Source organism: Mizuhopecten yessoensis, unplaced genomic scaffold (genome assembly GCF_002113885.1).
Source record: "Mizuhopecten yessoensis strain PY_sf001 unplaced genomic scaffold, ASM211388v2 scaffold10821, whole genome shotgun sequence".
Taxonomy (NCBI): domain Eukaryota; kingdom Metazoa; phylum Mollusca; class Bivalvia; order Pectinida; family Pectinidae; genus Mizuhopecten; species Mizuhopecten yessoensis.
Genome location: NW_018408738.1, coordinates 1728450 through 1749330, shown reverse-complemented (window position 1 = coordinate 1749330; position 20881 = coordinate 1728450). Strand labels below are relative to the sequence as shown.

At 36.4% G+C, this 20881-nt stretch overlaps 1 protein-coding gene across 2 annotated transcripts; it reads right to left on the bottom strand.

Moving 5' to 3' along the window:
- Window positions 1-555: 555 nt before the first annotated feature.
- LOC110462660 (low-density lipoprotein receptor-related protein 6-like) lies at window positions 556-16138 on the bottom strand. 2 transcript variants are annotated; one of them, XM_021516734.1, is made up of 11 exons: window positions 16013-16138; window positions 15744-15891; window positions 8629-8798; window positions 7557-7787; window positions 7050-7218; window positions 6500-6621; window positions 5554-5710; window positions 3023-5309; window positions 2612-2699; window positions 2253-2349; window positions 556-1999 (listed from the first exon to the last, which is right to left on the bottom strand). In XM_021516734.1, exons 1-8 carry the CDS (start codon window positions 16065-16067, stop codon window positions 5198-5200), a joined length of 1164 nt encoding a protein of 387 aa, XP_021372409.1. In that variant the 5' UTR covers window positions 16068-16138; the 3' UTR covers window positions 556-1999; window positions 2253-2349; window positions 2612-2699; window positions 3023-5197. The 2 variants fall into 2 exon arrangements, with proteins under 2 accessions (XP_021372409.1, XP_021372408.1); XM_021516733.1 differs by having other exon boundaries at window positions 2612-5309.
- Window positions 16139-20881: the final 4743 nt, after the last annotated feature.

Below are 20881 nucleotides of genomic sequence, written 5' to 3'. Positions count from 1 at the left end.
AGAGAGAGAGAGAGAGAGAGAGAGAGAGAGAGAGAGAGAGAGAGAGAGATTATTGTGACTATATGGGAACACATTCAACTTGAGGGGTTAATTTCAATGTGTATATATTTTGTTATTTGCTTCATTTGTTCATTGTACCTTTGTACTGTATGCTGGATATACCAGATGAATTCTAAATGTATACGGTTGCAATTTACTTTCATGACAAGCAACGATAATTTATGCAGAAAGAAATAAGAATTTACACAAGTTACAGAAAAAGGAAATAAATGGTTATTTTTCTATATCGTCTTGTGACATTTATTTGTTATTAAAGGTGTTAAATATTAATATAAAGTGTTTGAGTATTTTCACGTTTTCATAACAGCTCGAGTCATGTGACGACGCTGTGCACCAATGATAATACCAAACAGCAGCTATTGACATCACGTGCTATATGTTTCCATGAGGTCAACTTTATAAAAGTCATACCACAAACGTGTTTGTATTTCATAACAAATCCATAGAAATATAAACATTCATATCTGTAAAAGTAAATACTAAGAATTTAAGACATTTTACAATCCAGACATTTTTTATTTCAATATCAATACATTTTGTGTTTAAAACAGCGAATGTGCACCCAATCTCGCACTTCAAATATAACTGTTTATTTGTAGCCATAGACCTACAATTATATCTTATCAGTCTGATTGTCAATTGTAATATAAATATTAACTGATAACACATAGACCTAGACGTAGAATGCATGTCACCCATTTGATATCAATTAAGATATAAATATACATTACATACATAGACCTGGCTGTTATATCACATCCATCTGATTATCAATTTTCGAAACAGTTATGTATTATGATAGATAAGCTACACAATGAGTGGTTATTGTTGTCCTGTACAGCTGTATACACGTACCGAGACAACCTTCCGAACAAAGCACTGTAGTATGCTTACGTAACCACGCCATGGTCAGTTAATAGTGATTTCTAGTCCACTACAAGGTTTTCTGAGTGGTTTAATGAAAATGTGTAACTGTTTATTTCACAGATAAAATAGCATCGTCGCGAATGAGTAAAATGTCATAAAATTTAGGTACAGGTAATTGCCGGTCTTGAAACTATTAAATGACATAATATGTTGAAACCAAATTCAAGTTCTGTTTAAATATATTATACAAATATTTTCTTTGTTTATGGTTTTACGACCTCGCACAGCTTAGGTGATATGAAGATGATACATGTACTCGTATCTACTGATGAGGCCGCGTTTAATTGTCATCTCACTTAAATATCACAACCTGGACACGCCATCATTATCTTATAATATTATAATAATTTTGGTACGGTTTACTTTGAAACTAGTTTAAAAAAAAAACATTGTTGTAATCAGAAGTTGTAACGTTAGTTAGGGTTTCATATTAACCTTTCAAATTTCGATGTATTTTTATAGATATTTCGGAACACTTCTGAGACGTTTTTTCATTTTTCTGAACTTTAGTATCACTGATTTGTCCAAAATGGACGAAATGGTCACTTGGCTTTCTGATTCGAATTACTCGATGTTAAATAGACGCTTCCTTGTTTATTTCTAGTGCTGACTTATTGTCACAACCTAGACATGATGACATTATTCCTAATATAATACGTTTGTATAACAATGGATTATCGCTATCTAGACATGCCCAAGGAGGTAACACCGAACGTTATGTAAAAAACCAGCACATAACAACAAAATAACGATTTAGTACATAATACATATGTATATACAACAGTTATATTATTTTAAAACACTATCAAAATCATCTAAATATGTTTTCAACGATCTTCCGATGATCCTGGGGTATATATGTTTCGTTCATTGTCACATTAGAAAATATGTGCGTACAGTATAACACCCTTTCAATGTTTGATCGATATCTTCATCAAGGAGGAGCCTTGGTTTGGTAAACTGGACGGCTGGTTGGACTCTTGTAGAATTGGTGTACTCCCTCGAAGTGTGCCTGTCAACAAAATACGCACTGTTAAGTAAAACCTGTAAGATCATTGTCCTATAATAGATGTCTAAGGAGCTTAATGCGAATTTTCAATCGACAATTAAGTTGATCACAATTAAAACTATATACACATCAATAACTTTAAACCCTGTTTTAATGTCAAATATTTAGGTAATCGTTCTTTGACACACAGAACTACATTCAGTAGCGCAGGACGATTTGACTTAAGCATAAGAACGATTAAAATGTAACTACTTACCAAGTGAACCAACAACTCACGTCTGACCGCAGTATCCACGGACCACAACACCCAAGGGGTCAATTACATCGCACAGAGGGTCCACATTTCTGTACACCTGTAACATTGGAGATGTTACACATTCTAGTATAAGAAGAGACTACTACTCTGTAGTATCAACAACTATAATGACAGTTTTTTCATTGTTTCATTCATGGAAATTTATTTTCTGTATTAAAAGGTACAAATACATAATTAAATGTCCTGTGTTTGATTGATAATTAAATTGCTGCATTGTATGCTGCTAATATTAATGTTAACGTTATTTACAACCTTTTATAAATCACGTGATACAGATAGTCGGATGACTCCATACATACATGAACTAGGATTCCCCATATTCAAATCCATCGCTCTGCCATGTCCTTGGAAAGTGTTATATTGACTGACGTTTCGTCATGAGGCACGCTGTACAAATAAAAACCCTCCATATTTGGAAACGAAAAAAATACTATTACCATTTTTTCGATTAAATACGTATAATTATTTTTTGTAGAAATGATCAAACTATATGTATCCTTATACTTTTTTTTACAGTCCAGCATACTGAATTGGAAGTACCTGTTATAACTAAACTCCGAGTTGAAGACTCCCATTGTAGAACCGTATACCAATACTTCTTAGATTTTGTACAACGTCGCCTCTTTAATATCTTGCTCATTTGTACCAGGTATTTGTTATATATACACGAATGCGTTATGCGTTTGCTTGACATTAAAAGTGTACCTTACCTTGTTACTGCAAGTCCATGGAACTCCTTATAGTTGTATTCAGAGTGAAAACACCCATTTCCTCAGCATCCCGTTTATCCTAAATCTTATGGGAATCCATTCACGTGTAGGTACATGTAAGTGTGGTATTTGACTAAATCATATCGAGCTATACTAGTGTCATTCTATACTAGAAATATTTATGTAATATACCTAAGTAAATAAAAATCACAGTGACACATTTCATATAACTGGTTTTGTACACTTCTAGTATCCTATATAATATTGCACTAGAATTCATTACAACAGACAATTAACACATGAATGCAATAGATGCTCGTTTTATATAAATCACTGATAGTGATACATCGTGGAATTACAAAAGATTGATATATTTATATTATATATTAACATATTTTTTATTGAAATATTGCTGTGCATCTACACATGAACACGTGTCATCAGTGATCGGATCCTAAATACTTGCCTGTAATGAAATCTATTATAGTCATGCATACAAAGTTATGTACATGTAAATCATTGTTAAAACATAAAACAAATGATCAAGTCATCACAAAAGAAAAAAACCAGGAAATAGTTGTCACAATAGAGAATCTAAACATGAACTAGTAAATATACCATTAACATGCTTGAATCAGTAGTCCATATAAATATGAACAAGTTACATTAAAATATTAATTAATATGAACTAGCTGCTACAGTAGAAAATATACATATAAACAAGTTGATAGAAAAGAAGGGTTGTTACTTATGATCCTGATAAAGTGATGATAGTAAAGTCTGGTTTTCCCTATAATGCTCTGCGGCTCCCTGAACAGTCGTTATAAAAACAACTCCAGTCAATTGTACAGTAACACGCCTCAATTATGCCTCTTTCATCGTTTGGGCGCCATTTCGATATCGCCGCCGATGCGTCTCAGAGACCAATGAAATACCGACATGTAAATGAAATACATGTATGTATATGCTGTATAAATGCAGACACGTGACCTGTGTTACCCCGTATGTTAATGATGAAATGGATGAACCTGTCGGTAATCACGCTTACGCTTATATATATGAATAAAGCAAAAGACCAGTGGAATACTTTACTTACATTCTCTACGAATCTCTTGTTCTAGCATTTGGAAAAAAAACATTGCGTATTCTGAAGCGGAAACTTAATGTTTAGACTATTTTAGTCTAACGAGTAGTGTCTTTCCTCGACTTCTTTATCAGCTTACATGATTAAAACACCAAGATGGCGTCTCAAAATTGCGGATCTCACTAGGGATGTTGTGTAGTAGTAGCTCGAGTGGTTTCTATATACAGCCATTTAGATTGACGAAAAGTATCAAGGGAAAAAACCATCACGCAACTTAATGTCACTTCATTAATATTCATAACACCAAGAATCACTTCATGTCATCATTACTTACAGGTTAACTTTTTGAATAACATGTATACTCTCATTGCCTGAGATGAAAGTGCTAATTACACGTTGTTGAGATTTTTTCTTTGTATAGTGTGTATATATATATGTAAATAAAGATAGCTATAAAACAAAATTATCATTATCTGCTTTAAATATAAGTATGGTCAAAGGTCATGAGTGATAGAAACAGAAAAAAATACGTATCTTTTAAGTCCTCAGGAACTAGGTATATAAACTAATCAAGAGTATAAATCGTATTTACCTTCCTGGTCAGGTGTCATAGGAAAGATCATACAGTTTGACCACAATAAATGTTACATATATATGTGTTAAACATGATACATTTTAGTATATTAGTATAATTATACATGCATTAAAGTGCATAACATGTTGTACATGACTTAAAACATTTTATAAATGAATGAATGACAATATTTATCAATATACAATAAAGACAAAATCAGTTTTATGGCATTAAATCAATATTGCAATTACATTCTTTAAAGGATAGCAGTGAACTATGACTGCTACCCTTTAAAGAATGTAATACAAAATACAAAAATATACCGAATTTCAATATCAAACGCCGCTTAATGGGTTTCACATCACAGTCAAACGCAAAACAATAAAACATGAAATTGAAAAATCCAATAAAATCACATATGTCGAAATGCAAAACAGTTACCATTAAAACGTTTCTGTACAAAAAATAAAAGGTTTATAAACAAAAGAATTCGTACATACATCAAACAATGAACATGTCAATTAAAATACATACCTCCTTTTCGATAATGAGCAATGCCATATCTCCTGCCGAGACCTGGGCCGTATGGTGATGTCTCATTTCGGTCCATACTAAGTTTTACAATATTTCTGTTAATATATCAAAGGAGTATCAATTGTTTTACGTGCCAATGGAGCAAGCATTTTTATCATAACATAATTTAAGAAAAAAGTATTTATTTCGATTTCTTTTTAAATTGCAATTTTGATACTGTGACCTTGTCATATAGGGATTGGCTCTTTAAAGTTGGTCTTAACGAAACATATTAAATCATTTATGTTCGAAAATACTTTATAGTAACAGCCTGGTTCTACAAATACTTGTATAACTTACAGTAATCCCCAATCGTTGCAGTAGAAGTAACCATCAAGAAGAAGGAAGTCAAAGCAGTGAGCTAGCCCTGAGGAATATATCTCAGTTCTTCCAGTACCGTTCCTGTATATTCGCTCTATCTTGTCTAAGCTGGCATCACACCAATACAAGATGTCTCCTTTAAATAACAAGTCAACAATGTTTAAGGTAACATCCATCAGAAATTATTTACATTTGCGCTGCTATGTCATATATATGCGAACACGACTAAAAAATTGAAAAACAATACGGAATTAACGCTTGACACTCATTTGGAATTTTTGGGTAAGAAGTTGACTAGTCCACCAAAGCAATGATTAAAGTTACCATACTCTATGATTTTAAAAATTACAATGAATCTTGTCTTCAGCCATGCCACAGGTCAATACCGTTAAGTAAGGACAAAGCTCTCACTAGCTCACTGTCCGGCACTTCCGTTTAACGCTTTGTTTAAAATGATTTAATTTGTTTTTCATTTTATGTAACAATTTCATTTTCCTTGAATGCAGTTGGCGTTAATAATGCCTCTGAACCGCATCTTGTAGCAGTTTAATTCTTAAATCAACGGTTATTGAAACTCGCAACAACCTGTGCATGCTGTGAACTTGTCTCCTTACAACTTTATACCGAATTTGATGATATGATAATAGTAATTCTACAATTTTAAGTCTATGTTTGCTTTTTCGTATCGTAGGAGATAAGGGTTTACGAGTGAAACTAGAACATACGTAGTCCGAAATAACTCTCATTTTAAACTAGATCATACGTAGTTTGCAAATCTCATTTAAAATACTACATCATTGGGCAGAGATACATCATTAGTTTTAAAGGAGGAAATCTTTTATTTCGGACTAGAGTATAGGTTGGTTATAGATGTAAGAAATCTAGAGCATTAGATACAAATTAATTTGAAAAATAATTGTTATACCATCCAATATTAGACTGTTCGGCCAGATAAGTCCAGTGTTGACAATGACTTCTCTGTCAGAACCGTCATATTTTGCTCGTTCAATAGTTGCGTTTGCTCCCCAGTCTGTCCAGAAGATCTCCCTATTGTTTAGTGAGATATAATATATTTTATATAAGATACGGTGTTTTAGTTATCATGATACGAAAACAAGGATTTAAACACCAATCTTTAACAAAATTAAAACGTAAACAGTCAATGAAGGAACTGACAATGACAACATGCACGGTAACAGTACAGAAACACCTATTAACACCAGAACTGTAAACTGAAGACAATTATAGTTAGAATAAGAAGATTTTACTTTAAAAAATATCACGGTATCAAACCCAGTGTCTTTGTTTAGGAATCAGATATCGTTAAGAAAATCATAAATCACAAAAGTTTTACCACGTCCCTCAAATATTAAAAAAAATAATTATTGTATCTTGCATGTTTAGAAAATGTGAGTATAACGTTAAGCAGATGAATGCATGTACATATAGCTAGCAAAAATAAAAAGACGTTTTACCTGGTATAGGGGTCGAAGACTATCTTTCGTGGTTCCTCCAGAGAGGAACTAACAAGAACAGTTCGTATAAACGTGTCGGCGTTTATCACACCGATTTCGTCATAACCCGTATCTGTGTAGAATATCAGTCGGGACCAGCTATCAACAGCTAAACCGTCCATCACGGAATCTGTGTGGTAAACGATTGTAAGCATGCCATAAGAAAACAAATGTATCCTTCACTTAGAAATATAACGAATTCCTCCTAAACACACACACACACATAGATAAAACTAACTTTGATAATGATCATTATATTCAAAGTAAAACAGAAAAACATAATTTTTCGTTGAAAATTTAATTGCGCTGATTTTGAAACAAAACCACAACAAAACTGTATTTAAATGTGTAGTACTATTAAGCTCTGTGAGCACATTTATTATAATGTATGTATTTAGTTCCATTTTAAGCTACAATGCATTTAGATTATAATGAAATGAAATATGCTATATATTAAAGTTGAATTACCACTTCCGGATTGAAATATAATGGTTTTCTGTCCTCCATTCAGGTTGCATTTTGCTATCTGTTTCAAATTAACATCCGTCCAAATTACGGATTGCTCGATAGGATCATAATCGATGGCGATAATTTTCCGTGTACTGTCTGTTTGGATTAGTGTAAGGCTCTCGTATGAGCGATCCAGTCGTGCAATGCTTGTCCCAAAGGATAGAAGGAAGAAATCGTCTGGTATTGGATCTAAACAAAAATTTGCAGATAAGTATATTTCTAACACAAGAGATCTGTAAAAAAACTGCCAAACTGTAACTATAAGTATTGATCTTTTTAATGAGTGTTTTCTCCTCTTTTTGTTTTCTTTATTGTTTTCAAAAAGGTATGAAAATTATTCCTGTGAATTATAATCACACACACTACAGCAGCGGTCTTACCATGTGGTATTATCTGATGTAAATTTTCGAAATATTGACACGGTTATATAGGTTTGCAGTGTATATGTGGCCACTTTTATTTAATTATACCCTTTGAATGTCACTATATGCATTTGAAAAAAATGATCTCGTGAAAACTTAAATGTAAAAACTACTGATTGGATGTTTCATGCCATGTCTCTTTACATAACAGGAATCCCATTCTTTTAAAATTTAGTGACCAGTAACGATTGTAATATGCAGCAAAACACATACAAATTCAAGATAAGAATATAATTAAAGCTTGTCATGAATTACATACACATGTACATGTTATTTGAGTAAGTTGCATGGTACATGTACGTGTATCGTTACTTTAGTTAGTTGTATCGTACATGTACGAGTGTTGTTAATCTAGTTAGTTGTATGGTACATGTACGAGTTTTGTTAATCTAGTTAGTTGTATGATACATGTACGAGTGTTGTTAATCTAGTTAGTTGTATGGTACATGTACGACTGTTTTTGTATGTTTTAGGTACGATTGTTGTTACAATAGGAAGCTGTTTATTTTTCAAAGTAAAATTTAAATCTTTACCGCGACGAATGGTCTGGATCTTTTTTGAAATATCAAACCTGCATTACAATACTTCTTTAAGAACATTTAACCTACTGTTTGAACAAATCACACCAGACGCCCCCTGATTTGCACATTCCGTGACGTTTACTTCTACAACTGGACAGCTCCGAAGCGAGGTCTCGTTTCCAACACAGTCAAATTGGTAAGACCACATTTCTTCTGTAAAGAAGGTTGTGATGTTCAATACAGCTGCGACGCCGTCGCTAAAGTAAAATAGAGAAAAAAATGTCTTGTATAATAACAGAAAATATCTCGGCTCTAGAACAGGCTCTGAAACCAAGACTCAACGGTTACATGTACGCAATGGTAAATGTACAACCCAGAGATGAGGGCGTTGTGCCCTTTGTTTAAATAAATATCACTTATTGAATAAACACCAGCCGCCACGATTCACCAGTCACGCACACTTTGTGAGGTATCGAAATGAATTTATTGCCCCGCCTGACTACAGCATAACACGACTGTTCCTTCCCGGAAATAGCCGAGATGTTAGATTTCATTTCACTCAGAATAAAATATAAAACCTGAATTAGTGTCAGGGTACCATTTCATTAGTTTGTATTGCGATGAATATTTCTCTTTCTGAGTTATTGTTTTTCGAATGGCAGTGTATAAGTTTCGAGTTCGATCCCTTTAACTTTTGTTATTTATTTTGTGTTTTTGCTTTAGAACAATTCTATTTGTAGAAAAATCATTGCAAGTAAAATTGATATGGAACACTTTTGTAGAAAAGGACATTTTTCATGATAGCATACATGCAAAGATTTATCTTTATCGTCACCTTTGGATTCCAATTGAAATAAGGCACATCCAAAGCATTTATTTAGTCTTTGATTTTTGTGTGCATGTTTTAAATGTAATTTATCATTGAAACATTGAACACTTTTATCTTATTTTCATCTTCCTGATCAGATTGAATTGTTAAATTACGAATAGAAACATAACTATGTTATAAATTTCGAATGGTGATATGTTATAAAATGCATGATATTAGTATTCTTTGGAAATAATAACTCAAGAAATTGACATGCTCAATAAGAGTGTTTGAAAAGAGAAATGTGCTTCAGATACCCCTCTCCCCCACTAACACAGCCCACCGCACCCTTCCCAACTGTTTCATATAGTCTTGGAGCACATTATTTACATTTGGTTATTGAAGTGTAAAAATATTCATTATAAAAACGATATTTTGAAACGTTCATTAAAATACGGAAACGATCTTCAACGCATACACGTGTTTAACAGAAGGTCCACGAGTTGAAAAATGGGTTACGACTCTGACTGTATGAGGGCTACATTAACGAACGGGAGAACGAAAGTATTGTTGACGCGAAACAGTCCTGTGTACCGAAAAGGAGACAAAAATTCAGAAACCACCAAAGTATCGGATACATGAACACTAGTACTGCTGACATTAACATAAGCTTCGGCTCAGGTAAACGTCGAAAGAAATGTATATGATGTGTAATATTGTCATCCCTTTATTTTTGCTTAATTATTTCACATGAATAATAATAGCTGCATATGGAAAACTGTAAAAATTGCCGCATCTGTCCAATCACCATGGGCACAGAATAACTGTTTTGGTATAAATGAACGGAACTCGTAAAAGTTTGAACTCTAACTCAGGGAAACATTCTCGGTGAGGTATCAGCTATGTACATTCTACCCTGCAACATTAACATGGGAGACAACTCTTGCGCATAACTATGAAACTTTTCTAATCGTTGGTTTCGCCGTAGCGAAATGTCTTACAAACATTGTATACTCGTAACCTTTCTGTAAAAAAAACTAGTGTCACTTCAACGTCCTGTTCTCGTGTATCATCTGTAAGGGGAGGGGTGTATTCTGAATTCTTTATCATTTACATTTTTGTTTCTTTCGCAGCTAAGGAGGACATGAAGTGAACAGAGTATGATTTGATTTGATTTGATTCTATTAAAACGGCATGCGAGTAAAAGAAGTATTTAAACTACATGATTGTGACATTGAAAACAATGAACAAATGAAACTTACTATTATTTCAATCAAAATATAAACAAATGAATTCCTTTCTATTGTTTTGGGTTTCTTTTTAACCTTATTTTCAATTTTTATGCAAAGTGGCTGCGTTGTATCTCAAATCTTCCTTCTTCGTAAGGTAAGCTGTATCAAACCCGTATTATCTCTAGCCTCTAACACATAGACACTCTCCCTGGCATCTAAGACCAGTTCCTTCTTCTGGCCAAAAAGCCACACCCTCCTCCCTAGTTCTGTCTCGCTCTGCCCCGCTCTGCCTTTTGGTACCGTACTGGGTCGTATTTATCTCCAATGACCACGTAACCCCATGTTCCAATTTAGCTTAGGTGTGCATCTCTGTTGTGGTCAACACCAAACATGTCAGTCAATTTGTAGCTATTTCTAATTACCGGTTTGTGCAAGATGTAGGCAGTTTTGTTTCTGTATCCAACATCCACGTAACACCATACACTAATATTAACTGAGAGATGGATTTCTGTTAAATACATTTCGAACCCATTATTCGGGGGGGGGGGGGGGGGGGGGGGGGTGTGTGTGTGTCACTGTCCGTTAAATGAACAGTAAATTACTTAGATAACAACTCCTACACCTACACAGCACCTTCACTATACTCCCCTGCTGGTAAGCCTACCTCTGCTATACTCCCCTGCTGGCAAGCCTACCTCTGCTATACTCCCCTCCTGGCAAGCCTACCTCTGCTATACTCCCCTGCTGGTAAGCCTACCTCTGCTATACTCCCCTGCTGGCAAGCCTACCTCTGCTATACTCCCCTGATGGTAAGCCTACCTCTGCTATACTCCTCTGCTGGTAAGCCTACCTCTGCTATACTCCCCTGCTGGCAAGCCTACCTCTGCTATACTCCTCTGCTGGTAAGCCTACCTCTGCTATACTCCCCTGCTGGCAAGCCTACCTCTGCTATACTCCCCTGCTGGTAAGCCTACCTCTGCTATACTCCCCTGCTGGCAAGCCTACCTCTGCTATACTCCCCTGCTGGCAAGCCTACCTCTGCTATACTCCCCTGCTGGTAAGCCTACCTCTGCTATACTCCCCTGCTGGCAAGCCTACCTCTGCTATACTCCCCTGATGGTAAGCCTACCTCTGCTATACTCCTCTGCTGGTAAGCCTACCTCTGCTATACTCCCCTGCTGGCAAGCCTACCTCTGCTATACTCCCCTGCTGGTAAGCCTACCTCTGCTATACTCCCCTGCTGGCAAGCCTACCTCTGCTATACTCCCCTGATGGTAAGCCTACCTCTGCTATACTCCTCTGCTGGTAAGCCTACCTCTGCTATACTCCCCTGCTGGCAAGCCTACCTCTGCTATACTCCCCTGCTGGTAAGCCTACCGTGCTACATTCGTCCCCATATCATATCAACATGTTTTATTTAATCGTGGAAGAGCTCACTTTGTCACAGGTGTGCAGTCCGTTACGTCATCTATTTATTAAGGCCTTTGTAGATATGAAAGGCCCATTGTGTTAATAATGTCCAGTTTTGGGCATGAAACAAAACGTTTTTGTTTATTAAGCACAGTTCTTTCTTAAATAAGTAAATAATGTAAATAATTATAAAACACACTTCGGCCACGGCATGAAGATAAAGGGATATCGTGAAAGATAATGTACGTTACAAACAATAGAGCAATGGTTTCAAAACAGAAGCAAGGCTTCAATGGTACCACTGAGGAGCGGGAATATCAAGATTTTAATCGAATGAAGGTATTTGATAACAAGAGGCCCAGAGGGCCTGTATCGCTCACCTGAATATGTTTAAAATAATTGGTATGAAGTAAAGATATAGCACTCGATGGTAGGTGCTGTAAGTACATATGAAATTTCAGAAAGATCCACTGCTTATACAAAATTGGGTCCCCTTGGCCAAAGGATGCTCCAGACTAAATTAAGATAAAATCCTTTAATCCCTATGGTAGAAGAAGGATTTTAAAGGTTTTACATCTATGTCCCCTATTGGGCGCCGCCTCTCTGCCTCCAGGGGGCTTAGACACACCGTTTATTCAAAATTGGTTCCCCTTCACCCAATGATGCTTCATACAAATTTGGACAAAATCCTGTCATTCGTACAGAAGAAGGTATTTGAAGAATTTGGTATGTTTTCCCTATTGGGCCCCTCCTTTCTGCCCCCAGGGAGGGGGGGGGGGGCACACTCGCTGTTTATACGAAATTGGGTTCCTTTTGCCCAAGGATGCTCCAGACTAAATTAGGATAAAATCCCTTAATCAATAAGGTAGAAGAAGGATTATAAAGGTTTTACTTCTGTTTCCCCTATTGGGCCCCGCCCTCAGGTCCCAGGGGGGCCAAAACCCACCGTTTATACAAAATTGGTTTCCCCTTACCCAAGGATGCTCCAAACCAAATATGGACCAAATTCTTTCATTCCTACAGAAGAAGAAGGATTTTAAAGAATACTTTGCTTTGTTTCCCCTATTGGGCCCCACCCCTCATGCCCCTGTGGGGCTAGATCCACGGTTTATACAAAATTGGTTCCCCTTCACCCAAGGATGCTTCAGACCAAATATGGAATAAATCCTTTCATTCCTACAGAAGATATTAAGGAATTTGCTATCTTTCCCCTATTGGGCCTCGCCCCTCAGCCCCCAGGGGTGCCAGACCCACCGTTTATACAAAATTGAGTCCCCTTGGCCCAAGGATGCTTCAGACCAAATATGGAATAAATCCTTTCATTCCTACAGAAGATATTAAGGAATTTGCTATCTTTCCCCTATTGGGCCTCGCCCCTCAGCCCCCAGGGGTGCCAGACCCACCGTTTATACAAAATTGAGTCCCCTTGGCCCAAGGATGCTTCAGACCAAATATGGAATAAATCCTTTCATTCCTACAGAAGATATTAAGGAATTTGCTATCTTTCCCCTATTGGGCCTCGCCCCTCAGCCCCCAGGGGTGCCAGACCCACCGTTTATACAAAATTGAGTCCCCTTGGCCCAAGGATGCTTCAGACCAAATATGGAATAAATCCTTTCATTCCTACAGAAGATATTAAGGAANCCCCCCCACCCCCACCTCTGCTCCCAGGGGTCCACACCCACCGTTTATACAAAATTGAGTCATTTTGGCCTAAGAATACTCCAAAGACCAACTTTAGTCAAAATCTACATGGCCGTTCAGGACTAGTAGCGTTTTAAAGGAAAAGTTCACATGGTTCTTTGGACCAGGTGAGCTAAAAAGCTGGAGGATAGATAAACTGTTTGAGTTTCGATCGTATCCTTTTGTTTGCGCTACAGTAGACTGCTGAAGACGATATTTGATCTGAAAATGATGTAATTCACTGGACCGAATTAAACTTCCGCCTTCTGTCGACTTTAAAATGTTGATTAACAAATGTGTCACGTTTACGCAGATTTGTAACGCATTATGAATTTGAAAGTCACCTTCAACTCATAATCCGTTCAACAAACTCATGTAAGCNGGGGGGGGGGGGGGGGGGGGGGGGGGGGGGGGGGGCACTGTATTGATGACAGCGAAGCGGTATAACTTTGGGACGCACTCATATTAAGTTCAGCAGTGTTGGGTGTGGTCACTGGGTGGTTGGGCGCTACTACTTATATTAATATCCGGCCTCCTCTGCCCCAGCCAGGTCTGACGACGCAATATAGAACAAAATGGTTTTATCGTCAGAAGCTTTGATATCGCAGCTAGATGGTCACCCACCAGCCCGCCCGCCCGCTATTTAGACATTCTTCCTTTTTATGAGTTGAAATGTCGAATCGTTCAATATAGTGTCAGATGTCGTAATCATTGTACTCCAAATTGAGCCAACTAAGGGGTCAAATTGTGCGAAAGATACATTGTTAATAGCGCCAATGACATTTAAAGCCTTTCATGGCAGGTGTATAGGAGGATTTTCCTTGGAATTAACCAAATATCTGCCAATTAAATCATTGGTCTCCTTATTTTTCGGAAGACTTCGGCTAAAAACGTTTTAAATGTTGTACATCGTTGGACACCAAATATTCTGCAATACGGGGTCAATATGTGCTACACTTATAGACATTTCCGTCACATTAGCTATATATCTTTCGTCGACTTTTCAACGACTGATTGACTGATTCCTTCATCTAGTAGTGAAGGTCCTTAGAAAATGGGGATCCAACACTTGTTATTCAAATAAGGATTCAAGTAACAAAGCCCCCATTGCTAAAATGGTGGAGGGCAAAATACCTCGCAATCATGGAAACATTCAAACAATATATATTTTTTCATTTAATCCAAATGTTCAGCTAGTCAAAACTATTTCTACAGTTATGCCGAGATGTCTATGAAACTTTGCACATTGTAAGTATGCAAGCTAGTGACTATCTATGCACTGAATGTTTAGTTCGACATGTTTATGTAGATGTAATATTCCCCATACTATAAAGCAATGTCTATATAAAGCATACTGTACTGTTCATACACCAAGAAACTGATGTAATTATAAAACTGTAATTTTAACTTTTGTTTCGAACCTTTTTGGCTGTCTAAGTAAGCATGTGGCGTACATTCGTGGTATATTTCAATCACGTTGCACATGAAGGCAATTCTGCTTGCGATATTCAGATAACATCCCTGGTTCTAAGATGCAAGTTCTAACTAACATAAGAGATGAAAATGAAATCCGTCACAGTATACCCGGCCATAGTGACATATAATGCTATCAACCCACCCATAAACAACCATCTTTTGTTCCCTTTAATTAAGGATTAGAGTGAATGATTTTTTAAGGGTTGAGCCATAACATAAAAGGAGTGTACTCTGAATAAATCGCGGAATAATAGTAAAACATATAAGTAGCAACTGATGAAAATCTGAAATTTCGATTTGATGTCAGAATGTAAAACAGAACACATTAGTTTAGCCCAAGATTCCTCTGGCTCTGTCACCAGACATAGATATTTTGAATACGAAAAGTCTGGTGTCATGGCTAGAGGAAACTCGGGCTAACAATAGTTGTGATCTGAAACAGCAAGGTTTAGTCCGACTGGTGTTTGTGTACATTGTATATGTGTTCTGTGCGTTGTGCTACGACACAAAAAAGCAACCCGTTAATACTAATCCGTGATCTGCATATGTTTGTAATGTTTTAATTATGTGAGACTTGGAATAGGACACACTACCTTGTATATCCCAGCATCCTGCATACCACCGCAGCGTCCCTTTCGTCCCATCCGTCGTAACATAGGAAGTGGGAATCCGAACCATTGATGAACTGAACAAAACCTTGGTTAGCCTGCCCTCCATACAAAATCACATAGTATTCCGGATCTGAAAAATATCGTTCAAGAGGCTCTGAGGATAGTGTATGACAATTTGACAAAAACTTCATTTGTGATGAATAGAAGTTTAACATGTTTTGATGAAAATAATAAAGACCAATTCAATATACCTGTAGCAGAGTTCAAGTACAAATTAGAGAAAAACACCAGCATTAAAAACAACATTTCCGTAGACTTCCTACCAAATCAATGGTTGACGGGGTAAACATACGCACTATATATATGTTATCGTGCTCACCGGTCCGAATTAAACTTCCGTAATGGAGCAAACCTGTACCTATCGCAGGCACATGCTATTGTTATATTGTAAAACGGGTTTCATGTTGTAAGTGCACATACCTACATAGTTAAAGTAAGAGGAGACGGGTTTTGTGATTTATGTTGCGTGGTAGGTGCCAATGAATTGAAAGGTAGGCGGCCGCGTTAAACCAGCTATTTAGTACAATGTTTACGTGCAGAGTCTGTAGAAAACTTATCTATAGTAATTCATCGAAGGACGAACGTAACACACACACACGAGTGATTGCATCTATAGAACTTGCTAATAAATACAGTATGATAACAATGAATTATACTGCACCGTAGTGTTTTATCCCTCTCACCAGTGATGCTTTGGGCCAAAACAATGGAATTCACATTTGTCTAAACTACCGTCGGTAGCTTATATGCATATGCATTAAAAAATTAGAGTACTTATAAATCTCAAATAGATAATGAATTAAGTGTGGCTATTATCAACCGTGCCACTAACAGATATTATTGTGGCTTTAAAGGTCACGGCAAACCTCGGGCACTAATCGGTTATTGGTACAGTATGCCAAAAATGAAATACACTTTACCATACAGCTAATTCGTCCTAGTTACTGTAATTATCAGTGGTGCTGGGGGCCAAAAAGGCGCAGAAACAGAAGGAGAGGTGCGTGAGTAGGATAAAGTTTCATCAAACTTGTGAACTATCTATTCATAAAGCCCTATAGTTTAGGCCTTAGTGTTGTATTTAAACATTTTTAGGAAATATGTACGACATTTGACATTACTGTTTTTAACAAACACGAGGTTAGTTTCAAAACAATGTAGATTGTACAATTATACATATTACGTCTGAATGAACGGTTTCAAATACATTTAGATTCCTACGAAACATGATGCTCTGTACATTCAGTGGGTCTACACTATTCATAAAGTGGATGTAAATATGAGATAAGCACAACTAACAAACATTCTCACGCGATAAAAACCAGAGATACCACGTGAAATATATATATATATATTAGTGGTACAGTAGAGCTATTATGTTGGATTGTGTAATGAATTATGACGTCTTCCCGTTTGTGTCAGTGTATTTCTGTGTTGCTGTGAGTTCTGATTGAGTCGTTGTGTGTTAACGCTATGATATAAGAAAAGTATACCATTCTTTGTCATTTTGTAATGACACTAAGGTACATAAAATACGAAGACTTCAAAAACAGTTTGAAATATTTCATTGTAGATGCAAAAGGGCACCACGAAGTGAATGTTTGACTTAAATACGGTAATATCGTCTGTGTGTTGACTCCGGGTTTTTATTTTTGGTTTGGTTTCTTTAGTTTGTTTTGTTGTGTGTTTCACGTGCCGTTAATAGCAGCTGCGGACGTGCCAGGTTTTGGCGGTGCAGGAAAACTATTGGCGTTTGACCAGTACCTGGCGACTACCCGACGTAGGCCTGGAACCCGTGACAAACCAAGTGGTGGAGTACTTGTTATTTTTGTGGACGCGATTTGTATACATTTATATATTTTTGCGTTGTGTTACGTTGTGTTACGATATTAACATTCATATATTTTTATGCGCTGTGTAATGATATATATATTTATAGGTTTTTGCGCTTTGTTATGATATATACATTAAAACATTTTTGCATTGTGTTACGCCACACAAGATATGTGTTGTCACCTGCATAAAACACTCGAGCAAATATATGCTAATTTATCTTGACTTAACGCTTGGTTTGTTATGAAACATTCTGTATGTTTGATGGTATTTTGTTAACTGATCCGAAGTACTCCTCCGCGTTGTACATACAAGTGTGGTACAGATTTGTGTTTTGGTCCGTAGAGTTGTTAATCCCATCACATCTACATTTTCCTTTTTTATTTTATTTTTTGTGGTGGAGGGGGATAGCTTTGTAATTGTACCGGGTCCTATGCTTTTGCCAGATCCCAAATAAGTTACAACCGTTTTTACCGGTCCTATACGGCATGATTGACCAGGTCCTACACATTGTATGTAACATTGATATGTTTACTGGGTCATATGCTATACACTAAAGTTTGTACCGACGAATGTAACATATGTATGCATATATGTAACATAAATAAATTTGTTACGGGTCGTATATACTTACGGGGTCCTACAAAACATATACAGGATTTTGGTTAAGGTTGTAATATGTGTTATGTAACATTTATAAGATATAACCGGGTCCTTTGTAACATACCTTTTAACATGGCACTATGTTATAGTTAAATGAACATAAATACAATCCAGTTATTGAAATATTTTATAAATATGAACAGGATTTTAAGGATAAAGCTTTGTTTTAATGGCGAAGTACCATTGTTAGTGTCCAGTTATGATTATCGTCCGACCGTTTATAATATATAAAATATGATATTTGCTAGAGTGGATCACTTATTAAATGAGAGAAATGTACGTTACATGCATGTAGAAGATGAATACGATGAGGTGAATCAGGTTTAGCTTAGCATCGAAAACCTCTGTCATCCAAATCTACCTACTGACAGGACAACTTGTCGTAGTCATCGGCAGGTCGATAAGTGGGACGATTAGTAAGGACGTCGACAAGGATATCCTCCTCTTGCGCTACTTATATAACATCACCTACATATAGCGACAGCTGAAGTGAAAGCCATCGTTTGAATCTGATTTCATAAGAACTATAAACGTCACTGGCAATACAATACTCGTGTTACACAATTTATTTTCGAATTCATCAATGGTGAGGGGATATCGCAGACTTAGCATTTACATACTCATACAATTTACATTTCTTGTAAACGCAATTTTTGTTTTCATTCGTGATAACGGACATTGTTCTATGAATGAGATACATATTACTGTACATTGTTGCTTTGCTGCTTCTATTATTATTGTTTTTATATCAATGTACATGATATGGAAACGGCAATGCATGAAAAGAGCGAGGCTTTAGCTAATCTTTGATTTTTATGGATTAGAAATTTACATCATGTTTGATATTCCCCCATATAAATAATCATAACATGGACCCAATACGCGACGTGAAGTGATAATAACGTAGCCGAAAAATGGAACTTCTATTAGTCACCTGGAAATTAATTGAGGAAACTTGCAAATGAAAGGTGTAAACTGAAAAACCTGTTTCGTTCTAGAACTGTTTTCCTATTTTTACAGACTTTCTATGGTTTTCTTAAAATGTCGCTATTTACTTACTCGGGTGCTGACTACAACTGTTCATGAAAAGTACCCGGCGGTCGATAAGAGGATGTCATCTGAGTTGAGACATGTCCTAGTTATGCCTTGACGATACATATGGATATGCAGATATTAGTAGGCAGAAAAAAACGAGTGTTGTTCAAAGTCCACCTTTGCTTGATCCCATCATTTGCTTGGTGTTTACAATGATTTCTAACAAATGAACGAGTTACGCCAAGAGGTTTCCGGGTGGACGAAGTCGGACGGTCGGAAAAGTCAGACGGTCTGCCTTCTGATGGCTATCACCGATAAGTTATAATTTTGGCACATACCTTTGGCTTATGCCCTCATGATATGACACGACATCAAGTTCAGCTTGGAGACCATTCTGAGATTTGAGGGAGTGGGGGACAAAAAAAATGGCCTCCTTTTGTCCAAATAACAGGGATTTATTACAGTTAGGTAGAGATGTACACTAACCTGTTATATATGAAAAGGTAGGAACAAATGTACTCAGACAAAACTTGTGATAAAGCTGAACATAGATACATGTCCACATGAAAATGGCAGTTGGTTGGTTGTTGTGCCAAAAAACAGCAATTATGAACAAAACATGTTTACAAAGGTATGAAGAAAGTAACTAAACCCGCTCACTTCCATTTCCATTTCTGGTTAAGATACTTATAAATAAAATTTGGTAAAATTATTGTATACGGGTTTTAATGTTACACAATACATTGAAATGTTTAAAAAAAATAACGTGTGGTTTTGTCAAAAAGAGGCCATTTGTGATGTTGGTCCCCCACTTTACACCCTCATATCTCGGAATGGTCTCCAAGTTGACTTTAATTTCACGCCATATCAGGACGACGTAACTACGTAAATATAAAATGTATCAGTGATAACCACCAGCAGGACGAATTGGCACCCCTCCTTGATTTTGTAACAGGCATGATTCAGAGTTGTTTCCCCTGTTACCTGTTATACATGCTTCATAAATATTGTAATTAATGTATTAAAACATAATTTTATCTGGAAAATGTATTTTAGAAAAACTGTTCCAATAAAGAAATGGATTCTCATGTATGTAAAATTATGTAATGTGACAGAGAATAAAGATTTAGGAAGATGTATACTGTACATTATGCAAATTAGCAATCGCTTCATTGGATACTCATTGGATTTTGACCTTATTATGATAGCCGGAAAGTGTCAGTTTGTTCTTACTGAATCTGCTTTAAAACTGGAAATAATTAAGGAGAGCCAGACTCTTCCAAATGTTTCCTTTTTGTGAGTTTTGTCCCGATACCAGGCCCGTGTTGTTATGGGATATATATGGTATCAAAACAATCATATATGAACTAGGCTAATATCAGTCTATAAACAAACCTGGTGGCCACTCGACAATCTAGCGTATTATATTTGTCCATGTCAAGTCTGGGGCTCATTGACGATTATATTCATATTCTGATACTCTTTATTTTTATTTATGTATCAGACAGACTATCTCCCATTGTAATTAATAT

Bases quoted from the DNA above. Each gene is read 5' to 3' on its own strand.
- LOC110462660 (XM_021516733.1), bottom strand. From the start codon at position 16,067: ATGTTGTTTTTAATGCTGGTGTTTTTCTCTAATTTGTACTTGAACTCT. The intron at 6,622-7,049 runs GTAAAACGTCTT...ACTAAACAATAG, and splicing joins GTCTTCGACCCCTATACCAG to GGAGATCTTCTGGACAGACT. The intron at 5,711-6,499 runs GTATAACAATTA...TGTTATTTAAAG, and splicing joins GAACAGTCTAATATTGGATG to GAGACATCTTGTATTGGTGT.